Source organism: Chenopodium album, chromosome 11 (assembly GCF_948465745.1).
Source record: "Chenopodium album chromosome 11, dcCheAlbu1.1, whole genome shotgun sequence".
Classification (NCBI taxonomy): Eukaryota; Viridiplantae; Streptophyta; class Magnoliopsida; order Caryophyllales; family Amaranthaceae; genus Chenopodium; species Chenopodium album.
Window position 1 is genome coordinate 7,251,610 of NC_137844.1, and position 14,535 is coordinate 7,266,144.

Sequence of the window (14,535 nt, forward strand, 5' to 3'; positions counted from 1 at the left end):
CTTAATTTCTCAATATGCCACGTCACTCGCACTACCAACAATACTCCATGTTGTCTTAACTATATTGAAAAAAATATATGGATGAAAAGGTTCGAACACTTGACCTCTTGGAAGCAACGTTATTGTTTAACCAGCTAGGCTAATAGTCAATTATGCTTTAATGTTGCACACTAAGGCCCCGTTCTTTAGAGCTGCTCTGCTCTGCTCTACTTTGCTCAGATCAAATCTGCTCTGCTCTGCTCTACTCAATAGAAATTTGCTCTGCTCTGCTCTATTTTCAAATAATAATTAATAATAACAATAATAATTAATATTCAATTATAATAATTAATATTGTATTGATGATAATAATTTATTATTTTAAATAATTATAATAATGATTAATATTAAAAATAATTATAATAATTATTAATATTAATAATAATTAATATTTATTAATCATAATAATAATTAATAATAATTATATATATTATATTATATTATATTATATTATATTATATATATATATATATATGGGGATTTTTTTCCCGAGTTTTTAGAGAGCCATATAGGATTTAATTTTCTTAACGCGCCACGTAGGATTATAAATTTTAATTGTAGCCAATAAAATAAGTGATTATTAATTTCTTTTAAAATTAAATAATTCAAATGCCATGTAAGCAAAATTGTTGAATGAGATTTTTAAGTTTAAATTAATTAAATATAAAATATTATCTTTTGATATTATGAATTTTATCTAAATATATAACAAATTTTAGCACATACATAAAAAAATATATATTTTTAAAAATTTAAATAAACCGTAGTAGTACTTTGTACATTGTTATTTTGAGGGTTTAAAATATATGATTAAGACATATTTATAAGTAAAATCATTATTACTCATTAAATTATTTTATTTTAAAATTTTTGTGAAATGAATATAAGTAAACTGTTGTCTTTTATCTTTCTACTATTAACATATGTTAAATATGGTATACATTTATTTATGTTTTCACTCAATATGCACTTAATAATAATAATAATAATAATAATAATAATAATAATAATAATAATAATAATAATAATAATAATAACAACATTAATAATAATAACATTAATAATAGTATTAATAATAATGTTAAAATCTGCTCTGCTCGGCTCGGCTCTGCTCTGCTATTCTGAAATCTGCTCTGCTGAAATTTAATCTGATTTGCTCTACTGACCCCTGTTCTGCTCTGCCTAGAGGCTCAAAAGAACAGGGCCTAAATAACATTATAGTAAAAAGAATTGAAAATATATACTACATATTATTAAATGCTTTTAAAAATTAATAGTTGTATAACTATAAAAAGTAGTATTTTGGCACAACGTCTGGACTACTCACTAATTGAAGCAAAAAAATCGTAAAACTTAAGATGTCATGGTCCTTCACTCCCTAAAAAAAAAAAAAAACACGAGTGTGTTAGACTGTTAGGCAAAGGTAGTCGGCATTAGTCAAAGGCTGCAATAGTATCAAATATGTCAATGGAGCCGAAGAATGACGAGACGAACTTGGAAGCAAACTCAGCAACAAAGAAGAAGAAAAGGGGAATAAATATACAAGGCTATCAAATTGAGGGTTTATCAATTGCTGGCCAAGAAACATGCATTATCGTCCCTTCTCTCAACCTCGCTTTCGATATCGGAAGGTGCCCTCAACGCGCCATTTCTCAAGACTTCCTTTTTATCTCCCATGGTCATATGGACCACATTGTATGTCTTTTCTTCTGCTCTCTTTTTGATCTTTATTTTGTAATATTTCATGGGTTTTTTGTGTTTTTGAAATTTTTGATTTTTGGTTAACTTTTGTCGAGTTTTTCCATATTCTTGATTTGGGTTTTTATATTATTTTATTTATTTATTTATTTTTTATTTTTTTGAGAGTATTTTGTGGGCTTCCTTGCTTTTGAGTTAGTCTGATTTTTGCTTAATGTATTATGAGAAGTTTCTGCTATTATCTTATTTTGGGTTTTGGAATATTTTCTGGATTATGTCATATTTATAATCATTGAGAAATTTGATATGTATAATCACTGCAATGGGAACTGTTTGAGATTTGTTTGAGTATCAATGAAATTCGTGAGTGGAATAACATTGATTTTTGAATTGGTGGTTGTTTTTGGAGGATTTTTTTAAAAATGTTTACTGAATTACTATGTTCTGTTTTAAGGATGTATATTACCTCCCTTCCCCGTGCCTCCGTTGTTGGAGTAATTGTATAACAAAGGGAACATATTGTCTCTTTAATCATCGGTTGATAAAGAATTAATGGATAGTTTTTTTTACTGATACTGTGAATCCTGCAGTTTTGTTAAAGTTGAATTCTTTAAATGATTTTCGTTCTTTTTTTTTGACATATGCTTTTTCAAATAGACAGTCTATGGAGTATTTTGTGAATTGTGTATATCTCCTAAATACTATTTGTATTGTGTAATATGATGTGTATATTAGGGAGGATTACCGATGTATGTTGCGACTCGTGGATTGTTCTCTATGAAACCTCCTACAATTTTTGTGCCTAAAGCAATAAAAGAGGATGTGGAAAGGCTTTTTGATGTACACAGAGCAATGGACCAATCTGAGCTGAAGAATAATTTAGTTGGTCTAGACGTGGGTAATGTCCGTATTAGATCAACATTTTCAATGTATTAGCTCCATCCAGGCTTGATTTCTTCAATGATCATGCCAACTTAATTACTGTGCTTAAAATTTTTATTTATATAAGTTTCAGGAGAAGAATTCTATATTAGGAGGGATCTCAAAGTAAAAGCATTTAAGACATATCATGTCATTCCCAGTCAGGTACCAATTACTTAGTTATATTTCCTATTAAGATCTCATCTGTGTGGATCAAAGACATCCTCGAGCTATAAACCATGTATACTTTGTTCACTCATATTATTTGTTGCAGGGATATGTAATTTATTCAGTTAAGCACAAGCTTAAGCAGGATTACATTGGTCTTCCTGGAAATGAGATAAAGGCTTTGAAGGATAAAGGTGTGGAGGTATGTTTGATAACTGTATTATCAACTGACAATTGTTGCATCTACGGTGATAGGGTAGACTGTTATTCAAAAAGTTTGTTTGCTCAATCATGAGACTGTAAGTTTGTGTTCTCGGTTTATATCTGAAATTAGTCAGAATATATGATAAGAAGAGATTTTGGACTATGTAAGGGATAAATGATACTTTGTATCTGTTTTGGCATTGTTTCCTTACTTTAGATGTATCCATCTAGTGAGGTCCATGCAACCATTTAGTCATATGTCGGGGTGGATGTAGTTTGTAATTGCCAGACAAACACAGTAACACTCTGAAGTACAAATTTGTATTAGCTGACTGCCTATTAACTTGTGGCCCTCTTTTTCTGTAGTTGGTATCTTAAGGGTCAGTTGGAGCATTAATTTAGCTGGAATCCTTTTTCTTAGTCCTTCTTAATTTGATAAATTGTACACATGTCGTCACAGCTGAAACTGGAGTTACATATTTGACGCCTTCTTGTGATGTGCTGGGCCTTTCAAATTCTTAGACTGTTCTTGCATCTCCCCTCCTCCTTCCCCCAATACCAACCCTGTAAAGCTAGAATAGTTTCATAATAAAAGAGCTATGCAAATGCCTAAGTGGTCAGCAACTTAGCATACTTCTTTCTCATGCATTTGTTTCTGCTGCCTTCTGCGTCTGATGTATTGGTTCCACATTGGCAGATTACCACGACAACTACATCACCTGAGATAGCATTTACTGGAGACACAACAGCTGACTTCATTGTTGATCCAGCTAATGTTGATGTGCTGAGGGCAAAGATTCTTGTGATGGAGGTAACTCGCTTTATGAGCACTTGATTTTTCAGATTTACTTATTGGCTGTTACTTGTTCAATCAATGATGTTTCTTAATACCAGTAAGTTTAATTTATTTGAACTTCTGCCTTCTTTGTTGATTTGTTTGTGGAATTTCTGGTTGTTCGATATGCAAAACGGATGTATATGATGTTTGTGTTGGTGAATTGTGATGTAAGATCCATGCAACCTATCTTTATAAGCTCTCTCTTGCGTACCATGATCTTATCACAAGTTTTACAGGGAGAAGGAATACTTTCAGTCTTAAAACTCTTGGATAAACGCTTATGAATTGGTATTGGTGTTATTGGGGAAATCTGCAGATTTAGCAAGGGTACTTGAGTTTTCTTTGTTGTTATCCTTAGCTGAAGAGTTTTAGTAAGGGAACACTTACAGTTGGAACTTGAAAGTCAACGGTTTGTTGGTTTTGGAAATGGCACAACGTCTTCCTTTATTTAGTACTACTTAAAAACCAAAAATGCCTTTCCTCCCAACAAATGTTTTTGTGTTTAGAGAGTGTTGAGTTTGGATTTTTGCTCTGTGAGTTTGCTAGATGTGCATAGCAGAAGCTTATTAATAGTGCTGGATTTTGCTCTCCACAACTTCAATGTTAATTCTAGAAGCAACCTCTGTTTGTGGGTCTAGAGATATATTCATCTTATCCTTCCTCAAGGCACAAATCCGCAGACCCATTATGGCAGGGACTTCAGTTGGTTGTGGACCTTGTGGTACTTGTATGTCTAAGGTTGCTTGAATCCTCTATCGACTACTGTTTCGTTTTAAACTTATTCTCTCCACTAGTAGCTTATTAGGAGAATAATAGCTGTGTCTTTTTTCCTAAGATTCAGTTGATTAAATAGGCGTGTTCTGCCTTTTATGTTATCATGCAGTGCACCTTCTTAGACAAAGCAGTTGACGTGGTGCATGCAAGAGATTATGGACATACACATCTGGATGAGGTTCTTTTTCATCCTTTGTATCTGATGTTTGTATAATGATGCTGCATTTTCTTCATTGATATCGTTTGTTTAACTATCATACAGGTTGTAAAGTATGCTGAAAAATTTCTGAATAAGGCAATTCTTCTGATCCACTTTTCTGCTAGATACTACGTAGAGGTAAAAGATACTAAAATCCGACCTTGTTTGCTCTTTCTAGTGGCTTTGGAATTGTTTATACTTTGATTTATTGTTTGTATATATGGATTTGAAACTATATTCACTAGAATAAGTGCATTTCGCAGATAGGAGATGACTTGGAAAATTGGATCTTTTGCTGCCTTTGTCAATTCTTCTTGGTTTTCTAGCCTTAAGTAGTTTTCTAACAATTTTGTTTTTCATCTTTCTTCACTTAGCAAATCCTACACCTGGTTATATCTGCCCTTTACTTATTACTCTCTGCCCTCAGGCTCTCCTTTTTTTTTTTTTTTTTTTTTTTTTTTTTTTTTTTTATTGAGGAAGCCCTCAGGCTCTCATGAATAGCCTATGTTTTCTAATCATTTCTATTAAGCAGCTAATTAAGCTAAATAGAAATGATTAGAGTAGCATTAATGTGAAGGTATTATTTAGATGTCTAATATATGTAAACTCCTGGATTTGGTTTCAGTTTTGAAGCTGATTTCATAATAGTGATCTTTAATTGAGCAGGTATACCAATCTATCCTCTCCCAAATTCACACTTAAATAGGTTGGTGAGCAATGTTCAGATGAAGTGGGGGGATTCCTAATTTCCTGGTAATGAAATAAGTTGCTTCAATCAGGAGATGAGCTTGTTGGTTGAGGGCTGTGTGTTAGAATCCACCTCTTTCTCTATGTATCCCCTTCCCTTTTTATTGTATTTTCCTTCATGTATTGTCTTTTAAGTCTTTCTTTTCACTTTTTAGGCTCTAGGGAGAATTATTGTGTTACTGTCATTCCAACGTTCACTTGTAATTCTTCAGTAATACTATATAAAGCTCTATAGGGAGCGAATGGTTATTGAATCTAAGCTCCCTACCCCTTTGCCTTGCTTTAAGACTTGTGTTGTTGTTTAAGCCTTTATAGATATTGTGCTTGCCTTGTCTTGAAGCATCCCCCACCAAACTAAGAAACCTTCAAGAGACGCCTTTTCTCGTCGGTTCCGCTTGTGCCCGCTTTGAAGCATCGGCCGTCACAAGCCTCGACTCCGCACCCGTGGTTAACGAGTGCTCCCTTGAGATACCCTTGGTCCGTGTTGCTGTGTGCTCACGAACCTCTTTCGTTCTAGGCTTGCGTCCTGGTCCTCAATAGACGAGGGCGCGCCGCACGACCCGGTGTCAAAACATCCGGACCGTGACAGTTGGTATCAGAGCCAAGCTTGCCGCAGATATGGCAGAAGAAGGAGAGATGCATGGATACACAATTGAGGAACGACTTGCTTGGCTTGAAGGCAAGTCCGAACATTGGGCGATGCTCGAAGAAAGGTTGCCCAGACTCGAGGATATTGTGATGAAACAAGCCGATCAAATAGAAAAGCTGGAGTCAATAGTTGATGGGTTGACGGAACAGCTGAATTTTGTTCAAGGAGTTGCGGATGAAACACAAGATAAATGTGCCGCCTTGGCGCGTGCCCAAAGAGGACTCAGGGGAGGTGGAAGTAAGATAAAACCCCCCAAACCTCGAACTTTTAATGGCACAAGAGACTCAAAAGAAGTTGATAACTTCATCTTCGATATGGAACAATACTTCCGGATATGCCAGTTGGAGGATGATCTTCCGGATATGCCACCATGTACTTAGTAGACGACGCGAAGCTCTGGTGGCGAACTAAGTACGCCGACATTCAAGCAAAGAGAACGTCGGTAGATACTTGGGAGGATTTAAAGAAGGAACTGATGGCACAATTCTACCCAGAGAACACAGAGTTCGTGGCTCGTACAAAGTTGGCCACCTTACAACACAAAACCTCTATTCGGGAGTATGTAAAGGAATATTCTGCATGCATGCTCGAGATCCATGATATGACTGAGAAGGATCGCCTGTTCAATTTTGTACGAGGCTTGAAGGATTGGGCCCAAAGAGAGATTTGGCGCCAGAAGATAGACACCTTGTCGGGGGCCATAGCCGCAGCTGAAAGGTTGATGGACTACTCGTCAGACAAGGGATTGAATCAGAAGAAAGTTGTTAGTGGGTCAGCATCCAGTACCCCAAAAGGCACCACTGGGAACTCCCATGTTAGCTCAAACAGCATGGGGAGTAGGTACAAAAGCGGGGGAGACGACCCCCGAAGGAACGGATCGTCTGCGTCGACGAACAAAAGTGCAGCTTCAAGCTCCACCACCTGGAATAGACCCCTTTCATGTATCCTTTGCCGCGGGCCTCACAAATGGTTCGAGTGTCGTCACAAAGGAGAAATTGACAACCTTCAGAAGAAACTCTCCTCGATATCACTTGAACCTGAGAAAACAGAAACTAGGGAGGAGGTGGAGAATGACGAAGAGGAAACCTCAAGACTGAGTTCAATACGATTCATGTACTCCATGGGAACAGATGCGTCAGAATTGATGTACGTTGAAGTATTGGTTAATGGGAAGATGGTCAAAGCTATGGTTGACACCGGAGCCACCCACAACTTTGTCACCAAGGAGATTGCTAGCCATTTGGGGTTGGAAGTGATACAAGGCGGAGGCCGCATTAAGTCTGTCAACGCAGAAGCTCAACCTATCCACGGTATCACCAGGAATGTTAAAGCCAAGATTGGGGATTGGAGTGGCACCCTCAATTTCACAGTGGCACCGATGGATGATTTCAAGATGGTATTGGGAATGGATTTCCTCCGTGTCAGCAAAGCTGTCCCAATGCCCCACTTGGGTTCCCTACTTGTTGCCGGCAACCATCCTTGCCTCTTACGAACATGCTCACCAGGAGAAGCGGGGAGAAATAAGAAGGGTTCCCACTTGTCCGCAATGCAACTGAAAAAGGGAATGAAGAGAAATGAACCAACATTCCTTGCTACCCTCTCGCTGAAAGAGGATGAGATACAAACTGACCTCCCTCCTGCTATGAAGGGATTGCTCGAAGAATTTGCGGACCTCCTTCCTAAGGAGCTGCCAAAAACACTCTCTCCGCGAAGAGCCATTGACCACACCATTGAGTTGGTGCCTGGAGCTAGACCTCCCGCGCGGAGTCCGTATCGAATGGCACCACCCGAGTTGGCTGAATTACGAAGACAACTTGATGAGTTACTCCAATCCGGGTTCATCCGACCATCAAAGGCACCGTACGGGGCACCAATTCTCTTCCAAAAGAAACAAGATGGGAGTTTGAGATTGTGCATCGACTATCGGGCCTTAAACAAGCTGACCGTGAGGAATCATTATCCTATACCCTTGGTAGCTGACTTATTCGACCAATTGGGGGATGCTGTGTACTTCACTAAACTTGACCTCCGGTCAGGCTATCATCAAGTCAGAATTGCCCAAGGAGACGAACCGAAGACGGCCTGCGTCACCAGATATGGGGCTTTCGAATGGTTAGTTATGCCGTTTGGGTTAACAAATGCTCCAGCAACATTCTGCTCGTTGATGAACCAAGTCTTCCACGAATACCTTGACAAGTTTGTTGTGGTATACTTGGACGACATCGTGATCTTCAGCCGCACCTTTGAGGACCACCTGGAGCATCTGAGAAAAGTATTTTTGAAATTGAGAGAGCATCATTTGTTTGTGAAGCGGGAGAAATGTGCTTTCGCTCAGAAAGAAGTAGGCTTCCTCGGTCATTTTGTAGGTGGGGGTCGCATCAGAATGGATTCAAAGAAGATTAAAGCCATCAACGACTGGCAAGCCCCGAAGAATGTTTCAGAGTTAAGATCATTCTTGGGGCTAGCTAACTACTACCGCCGTTTCATCCAGGGATATTCAGCAATTGCAAGCCCCCTCACCGACTTGCTGAAGAAGGATCGAAAATGGAATTGGACAGAGGAGCAACAGGAAGCGTTTCTTAAGCTTAAGGAAGCGGTGACGAAAGAGCTTGTCCTAACCCTTCCAAACACCAACAAACCATTCGAAGTGGAGACTGATGCATCGGACTTTGCTCTAGGTGGAGTCCTCCTTCAAGATGGCCACCCAGTTGCTTATGAAAGCCGGAAGCTGAGTGGAGCCGAGAAAAGATATGCTGCTCAAGAAAAGGAACTCCTGGCCATCGTCCACTGTCTGAGAGGGTGGAGACACTATCTGCTGGGGTCCAAGTTCCTTGTCCGTACTGACAATACCGCAGCGAGCCACTTTCTCACTCAACCAAAGCTGACAGGGAAGCAGGCGAGATGGCAGGAAGTGCTTGCTGATTTTGATGTGGAGTTCACCTATAGGACAGGAGCCAGTAATCGGGTAGCGGATGCCTTGAGTCGACGAGCCGACTTAGCGGTAATGCAGATGTTGTCCCCGTTAGCGGCCAGCAATGTTTCCACCTCGGTCAAAGATCAAGTCAAGCAACACCTCGACGGAGACCCCATGACGAGCACCCTCAAGGGATTGATTGAAAAAGGGGAGACAAGACGCTTTTGGATGGATGATGGACTCATCTACACCAAAGGCAACAAACTATTCATTCCAAAGGCGGGAGGCCTGAGGAGGATGCTTTTGAAAGAATGTCATGATACCCTATGGGCTGGACATCCTGGTTGGCAGAGGACTTTGAGCTTGCTGTCCATGGGTTATTACTGGCCAGCGATGAAGGAGGACGTTATCAACTACACCAGAACTTGCTTAGTTTGTCAACAAGACAAAGTTGATCGTCAGAAGCCTGGAGGCCTGTTAGATCCTCTTCCCGTTCCGGCGCGTCCGTGGGAGAGCGTGTCTATGGACTTCATCAGTGGTCTACCTAAGGTGGATCAATATTTAATTATGATGGTGGTGATCGACAGGTTTTCAAAGTATGCTACGTTCGTTCCTATACAGAAGGCTTGCGGTGCGGAGGAGACAGCAGAGCTATTTTTCAAATACATTGTGAAGTATTGGGGGCTGCCGCAAAGCATCGTCAGCGACAGAGATACCAGGTTCACGAGCATATTTTGGAAAGAGTTGTTCAAGCTAATGGGGTCGAACTTAAACATGTCTTCAAGTCACCACCCCCAATCCGACGGACAAACAGAAAGATTCAACGGGCTCTTAGAGGAATACTTGAGGCACTTCGTCAGCGCCAATCAGAAAGACTGGGTGAAACTCCTTGACGTCGCTCAACTCTGTTTCAACGCACAAAAGAGTTCCGCTTCCAATAGAAGTCCGTTTGAATTGGTGATGGGACAACAACCCCTTTTACCTCACACCATTACAACGTCAGAAGAAGGGAGAAGCCGTGAAGCCCGGGAATTCAAGAAAGAGTGGCAACAAAATATGGAAGTTGCTCGCGCTTACCTGGAGCGGGCAGCAAAAAGAATGAAGAAATGGGCTGATCAGAATAGGAGGCCACAAGAATTCGATGTTGGGGACATGGTAATGGTGAAGATTCTACCGGAGCAATTGAAGTTCCTCAGAGGGAGAGATCGTAGGCTAATCAGGAGATATGAAGGCCCCATCCGCATTGTTAAACGGATTGGGAAGAATGCTTACAAGGTTGAGCCACCAACATGGATGAAGATACACCCAGTGTTCCACGTCAGTCGTCTCAAGCCCTATCATCCAGATCAAGAAGACAGCAACCGCAACACCAGCAACCGTGCCAACATCAGAACAAGGGTGAGGTCTACACCAGCAACAGAAGATTAATCTGTAATGTTTTGTAAGTCGACGAGGTCGTCGACAGCTTAAGTGGGGGAGGATGTTAGAATCCACCTCTTTCTCTATGTATCCCCTTCCCTTTTTATTGTATTTTCCTTCATGTATTGTCTTTTAAGTCTTTCTTTTCACTTTTTAGGTTCTAGGGAGAATTATTGTGTTACTGTCATTCCAACGTTCACTTGTAATTCTTCAGTAATACTATATAAAGCTCTATAGGGAGCGAATGGTTATTGAATCTAAGCTCCCTACCCCTTTGCCTTGCTTTAAGACTTGTGTTGTTGTTTAAGCCTTTATAGATATTGTGCTTGCCTTGTCTTGAAGCATCCCCCACCAAACTAAGAAACCTTCAAGAGACGCCTTTTCTCGTCGGTTCCGCTTGTGCCCGCTTTGAAGCATCGGCCGTCACAAGCCTCGACTCCGCACCCGTGGTTAACGAGTGCTCCCTTGAGATACCCTTGGTCCGTGTTGCTGTGTGCTCACGAACCTCTTTCGTTCTAGGCTTGCGTCCTGGTCCTCAATAGACGAGGGCGCGCCGCACGACCCGGTGTCAAAACATCCGGACCGTGACACTGTGCTTGCCTTGCAGAAGTAAAGGTTATTTATAGATTGAAATGGCTTATAATAGAGTTGAAGGATTAAGGTGGCAGTGTGGGTAGTTGGAGCGCAAGATTGATGAGTATTATGTATATTTTTTATTGCTCGGATTTCTGTGCAATTGTGCATAGAAGTTATCTTTCGTCAGAAAAATTATTCTCGATTAAAAAAAGGTGTTGAAGAATTCTTTGCTGGGCTTTCTGTGCGTAGAAGATTGTATAGGTCAGAAAAATTGTTTTTGTTTTAAACAATTATGTTGTGCTAATTGTGCCAGGGAATATCTTTTATGTCCTCCCTTATTTCTAGGGCATCTGAGTTAGGGTATTGTCATGTTTCTGGCATGACAAATAGCAATACTAGAGGAACTTGGGATTTCTAGCTATAATAAATGGCATCAGATGTGCTTGTACGAAAAATCTGGCCCATAACAGGTGAAGAGCTGATCTTGATGCCTCCAAATATGGAGATATGGAGGGAGAAAATATTTGGATCTTCATTCGGGAGCAAAAATTAACTAGTTGCGTTAAAAAATGCATCTAGATTCAGATTTTCTGCTGCATTTTTTTAGCTTAGTGTGTATATGTTGTTACCTTGTGGTCCTGTTGTATGCATACCCACCACAACAAAAGTCATCTTATACAGTTATATTTCTCAGCCTGATTTTGATTTGTGTTCTCTCTCATGAATGTTACAGAGTACCTCAGTTTCGCCTTTTCTTAGCCATATATTTTAAATTTAATTTGCTCCATTTATAAAAGTGATGCTTGATTCTGTACCTAAAATTGCAAATTACATCTTCTGACCCCTTAAATTTAATTCTACTGCTGTGTTACTGCTCTGCCAATATTGTGTACTATCACTTATTGTAAGTATTGTCAGTAAATCTATTTAGATGCCAAAATCCAGCTATTAATTATGTAGCTTTGGCAGGAAATTGAAGATGCCATTTCGAGATTGCCATTAGCTTTTGCCGGCCGGATCTTTGCACTCACTGAAGGGATTTAATGATTGGTGTTATAATGAGGGCTTTGAAACACATCTATCTCCTGTACAGAAGTTGAGTTGTTTTTGTGCAAGATTATAGAACTGGTTCTTTTCTCTTCTTTTCTCCCCCTTTGCCCTCACTAGAAATACAAGCATTTTTCCATATGACATGTACTAGTGTACTACCACCCTAGTAACTACAAAATATGAAGATGTTTATTACTGAATTAAGTTCTACAGTGAACCATGAATTCAATTTTGACATCACATTATAGCTGATTTTCACCCTAGTGGCTAGTACTGTACAAACTTAGTAAAGTGTAACTATTAACTTGGTGTAAATCTAGTTTTAAATGGAATGAAATTAATCTCAGAAAGCTAATGTATCATGGCTGCGCTTGGTCGGTAAACAAACTCAACTGGTGTCTTGTTTATTTGATAGTCAAGGAACTCCATTCAACTGTTAAATTAGTGTTTAATAATGTTTTAAGCTTCATTTAACCATCAGCCTTATTGTATGACCCTTTAACTAGTAACTAAGATTGAAGTGTCCTAGGTTGTTAAAAGTGTTGAATATTTGTCTATACCAATACAATTATGTTGAACAAACCTTAAATCGGTTATGATGCCTTAATTCATACTCTGAATTTTTGAAATATAGTCTACTAAATTGTGTGCATTGGATCTTAAATTATACTTTAAAAGGCTAAGTCTTGTATTAAATCTAGAATTGCCTTTCTTCTTATGTAAAGGATGACCTACTAAGATTTGCTTCATATCCTCAAAAGTTTGCATAAAAAACAAAGATATATATGATTTCTCTTGCCAATAAGCAGGCGAACAACTCGAAAACTACATCATTTATTGTATTGATTATAATTCAATTGCATAAAACTCTAATCGTTATTCTCAAAAATCGTAAAAATAAATAAATAAATAAAGTTCATCTTCATAGAGTAGTAGGTTTTTTTTTTTTTTTTTTAAAAAAAATCTTTTTGACATGATCTTCATACTAAATTTATGATCCAAATTTGGATTCTGTACTGTGGACAACACTTGAATCAACTTGGAAAGTTTGGGATAGAACATGATCTGGAATTGAAGGTTGGGTGCCAAATAGAGTTGTGGATATGATCACTGTACCAGGATTCTGGCTGTTGAAAGATGTTATTATTACTGCTTTCTTATCCCCCACATTCTTCTGAAAATGAACTAATCCTCTGGGAATCGCAAATATCTGCCCTGGAACCAACACCTTCGAGTAGTACACGTTCCCTGTGGTCACGAAACCAACTAGAACTTTCCCTGTGATCACCACTCCACTCTCACTTGATCGTGGGTGGGAGTGGGGTGGGTTCATCCCATTAGGTGCAAGGTCAACCCGGTTCATTGAAAGTCCAAGCATGTTTAGGGCAGGGAATGTGAGAACGTTCCCTGGTGTGACCTTCGATCCAAAAATGTTAGAAGTATTGCCCTCCTTAATCAATCCATCGAAGAAGAAGTCTTCAGAGGTCACATTTGAGGCAGGCTTGCAAGGAAAACTGGAAAATGAGGGAGATGAGCTGAGGTCTGCAATGCAGAAGTCCAGCAAGGGATCAGGATCAGCAGCGTGGGAGATAAAAGGAGCAAGCAAGAAAACTACAATGCAGAATAAGGCAGCCATGAGTGTGTATTTGTGAGAGAGTTTTGTTTGTGTATGAATAGTAAGATTAGAGTGTTTTGTTTGTGTATGAAAAATAAGATTAAGGTGTTTATATAGGTCATTAATATGCAAAATATATCAAATTCTGTAAGACTGCTGCAAATGATTTTTTTCAATATGGTAAGTTGTAGTGGTTGTAGACTTGGAGGTTGGAGGTTGGAGGTAAAAGACTGATTCAATTTGTTGAACGTGGAAGAAGCTCATGTTTTGTTTAGGATTAATCTGGCTTTCACACATTGAACTAAATCAGTTACGAAACTACGTACCGTAGATTATTCAATATATGAACAGCTACCTTTTTACTGAATCGAAAGTCGAAACCTTCTAGGCTGTTTAACAGAAGGCTGTGTACAAGCTATTGCCTTGTAGCATTTCCTGACTCGAAACTCATCTGAAATTCATCTTCAGATATTCCCTAGCATTTTGATTTTTGTATTTGTCCATGATGTTTCTTCAATCATTATGGATTGTTAAGGGGGTTAGGGGGCTGAGTTAGCAGTTGTGATCCTTGGAGGTGGCAATTGGATTGTTCAATATGGGTACTAGCCAAATGGCTGAGTGACTGAGTCCATTCGGATTGGGTCATTGTGGGTAGGATTGTTTAGTTTATGAAAACTTGAGTCATATTTGTTTGTTAATTAGCTAATTAAATAGATCAATATCA

General features: G+C 38.9%; 2 protein-coding genes across 4 annotated transcripts; one reads left to right on the forward strand and one right to left on the reverse strand.

Annotated features, from left to right (window-relative positions):
• Positions 1–1,473: 1,473 nt before the first annotated feature.
• Positions 1,474–12,515, forward strand: LOC145567287 (nuclear ribonuclease Z-like). 3 transcript variants are annotated; one of them, XM_081626547.1, is made up of 8 exons: positions 1,474–1,734; positions 2,473–2,635; positions 2,753–2,823; positions 2,933–3,028; positions 3,728–3,841; positions 4,752–4,820; positions 4,905–4,979; positions 12,116–12,515. In XM_081626547.1, exons 1-8 carry the CDS (start codon positions 1,501–1,503, stop codon positions 12,188–12,190), a joined length of 897 nt encoding a protein of 298 aa, XP_081482673.1. In that variant the 5' UTR covers positions 1,474–1,500; the 3' UTR covers positions 12,191–12,515. The 3 variants fall into 3 exon arrangements, with proteins under 3 accessions (XP_081482673.1, XP_081482676.1, XP_081482674.1); XM_081626550.1 differs by lacking the exon at positions 12,116–12,515 and adding an exon at positions 5,490–6,155; XM_081626548.1 differs by lacking the exon at positions 12,116–12,515 and adding an exon at positions 5,508–6,155.
• A 672-nt stretch (positions 12,516–13,187) lies between these two features.
• LOC145568431 (germin-like protein subfamily T member 2) lies at positions 13,188–13,832 on the reverse strand. The gene has a single exon (XM_081627853.1). The coding sequence runs from the start codon at positions 13,830–13,832 to the stop codon at positions 13,188–13,190; it is 645 nt and encodes a 214-aa protein (XP_081483979.1).
• Between the last annotated feature and the right edge of the window lie 703 nt (positions 13,833–14,535).

What these genes read in the sequence shown, in the direction of transcription:
- LOC145567287 (XM_081626547.1), top strand. Translation starts at nt 1,501, where the DNA reads ATGTCAATGGAGCCGAAGAATGACGAGACGAACTTGGAAGCAAACTCA. An exon ending in ATCATGTCATTCCCAGTCAG is followed by an intron (nt 2,824 to 2,932) that starts GTACCAATTACT and finishes TATTTGTTGCAG; the next exon opens with GGATATGTAATTTATTCAGT. An exon ending in CTGCTAGATACTACGTAGAG is followed by an intron (nt 4,980 to 12,115) that starts GTAAAAGATACT and finishes TAGCTTTGGCAG; the next exon opens with GAAATTGAAGATGCCATTTC.
- LOC145568431 (XM_081627853.1), bottom strand. Translation starts at nt 13,832, where the DNA reads ATGGCTGCCTTATTCTGCATTGTAGTTTTCTTGCTTGCTCCTTTTATC.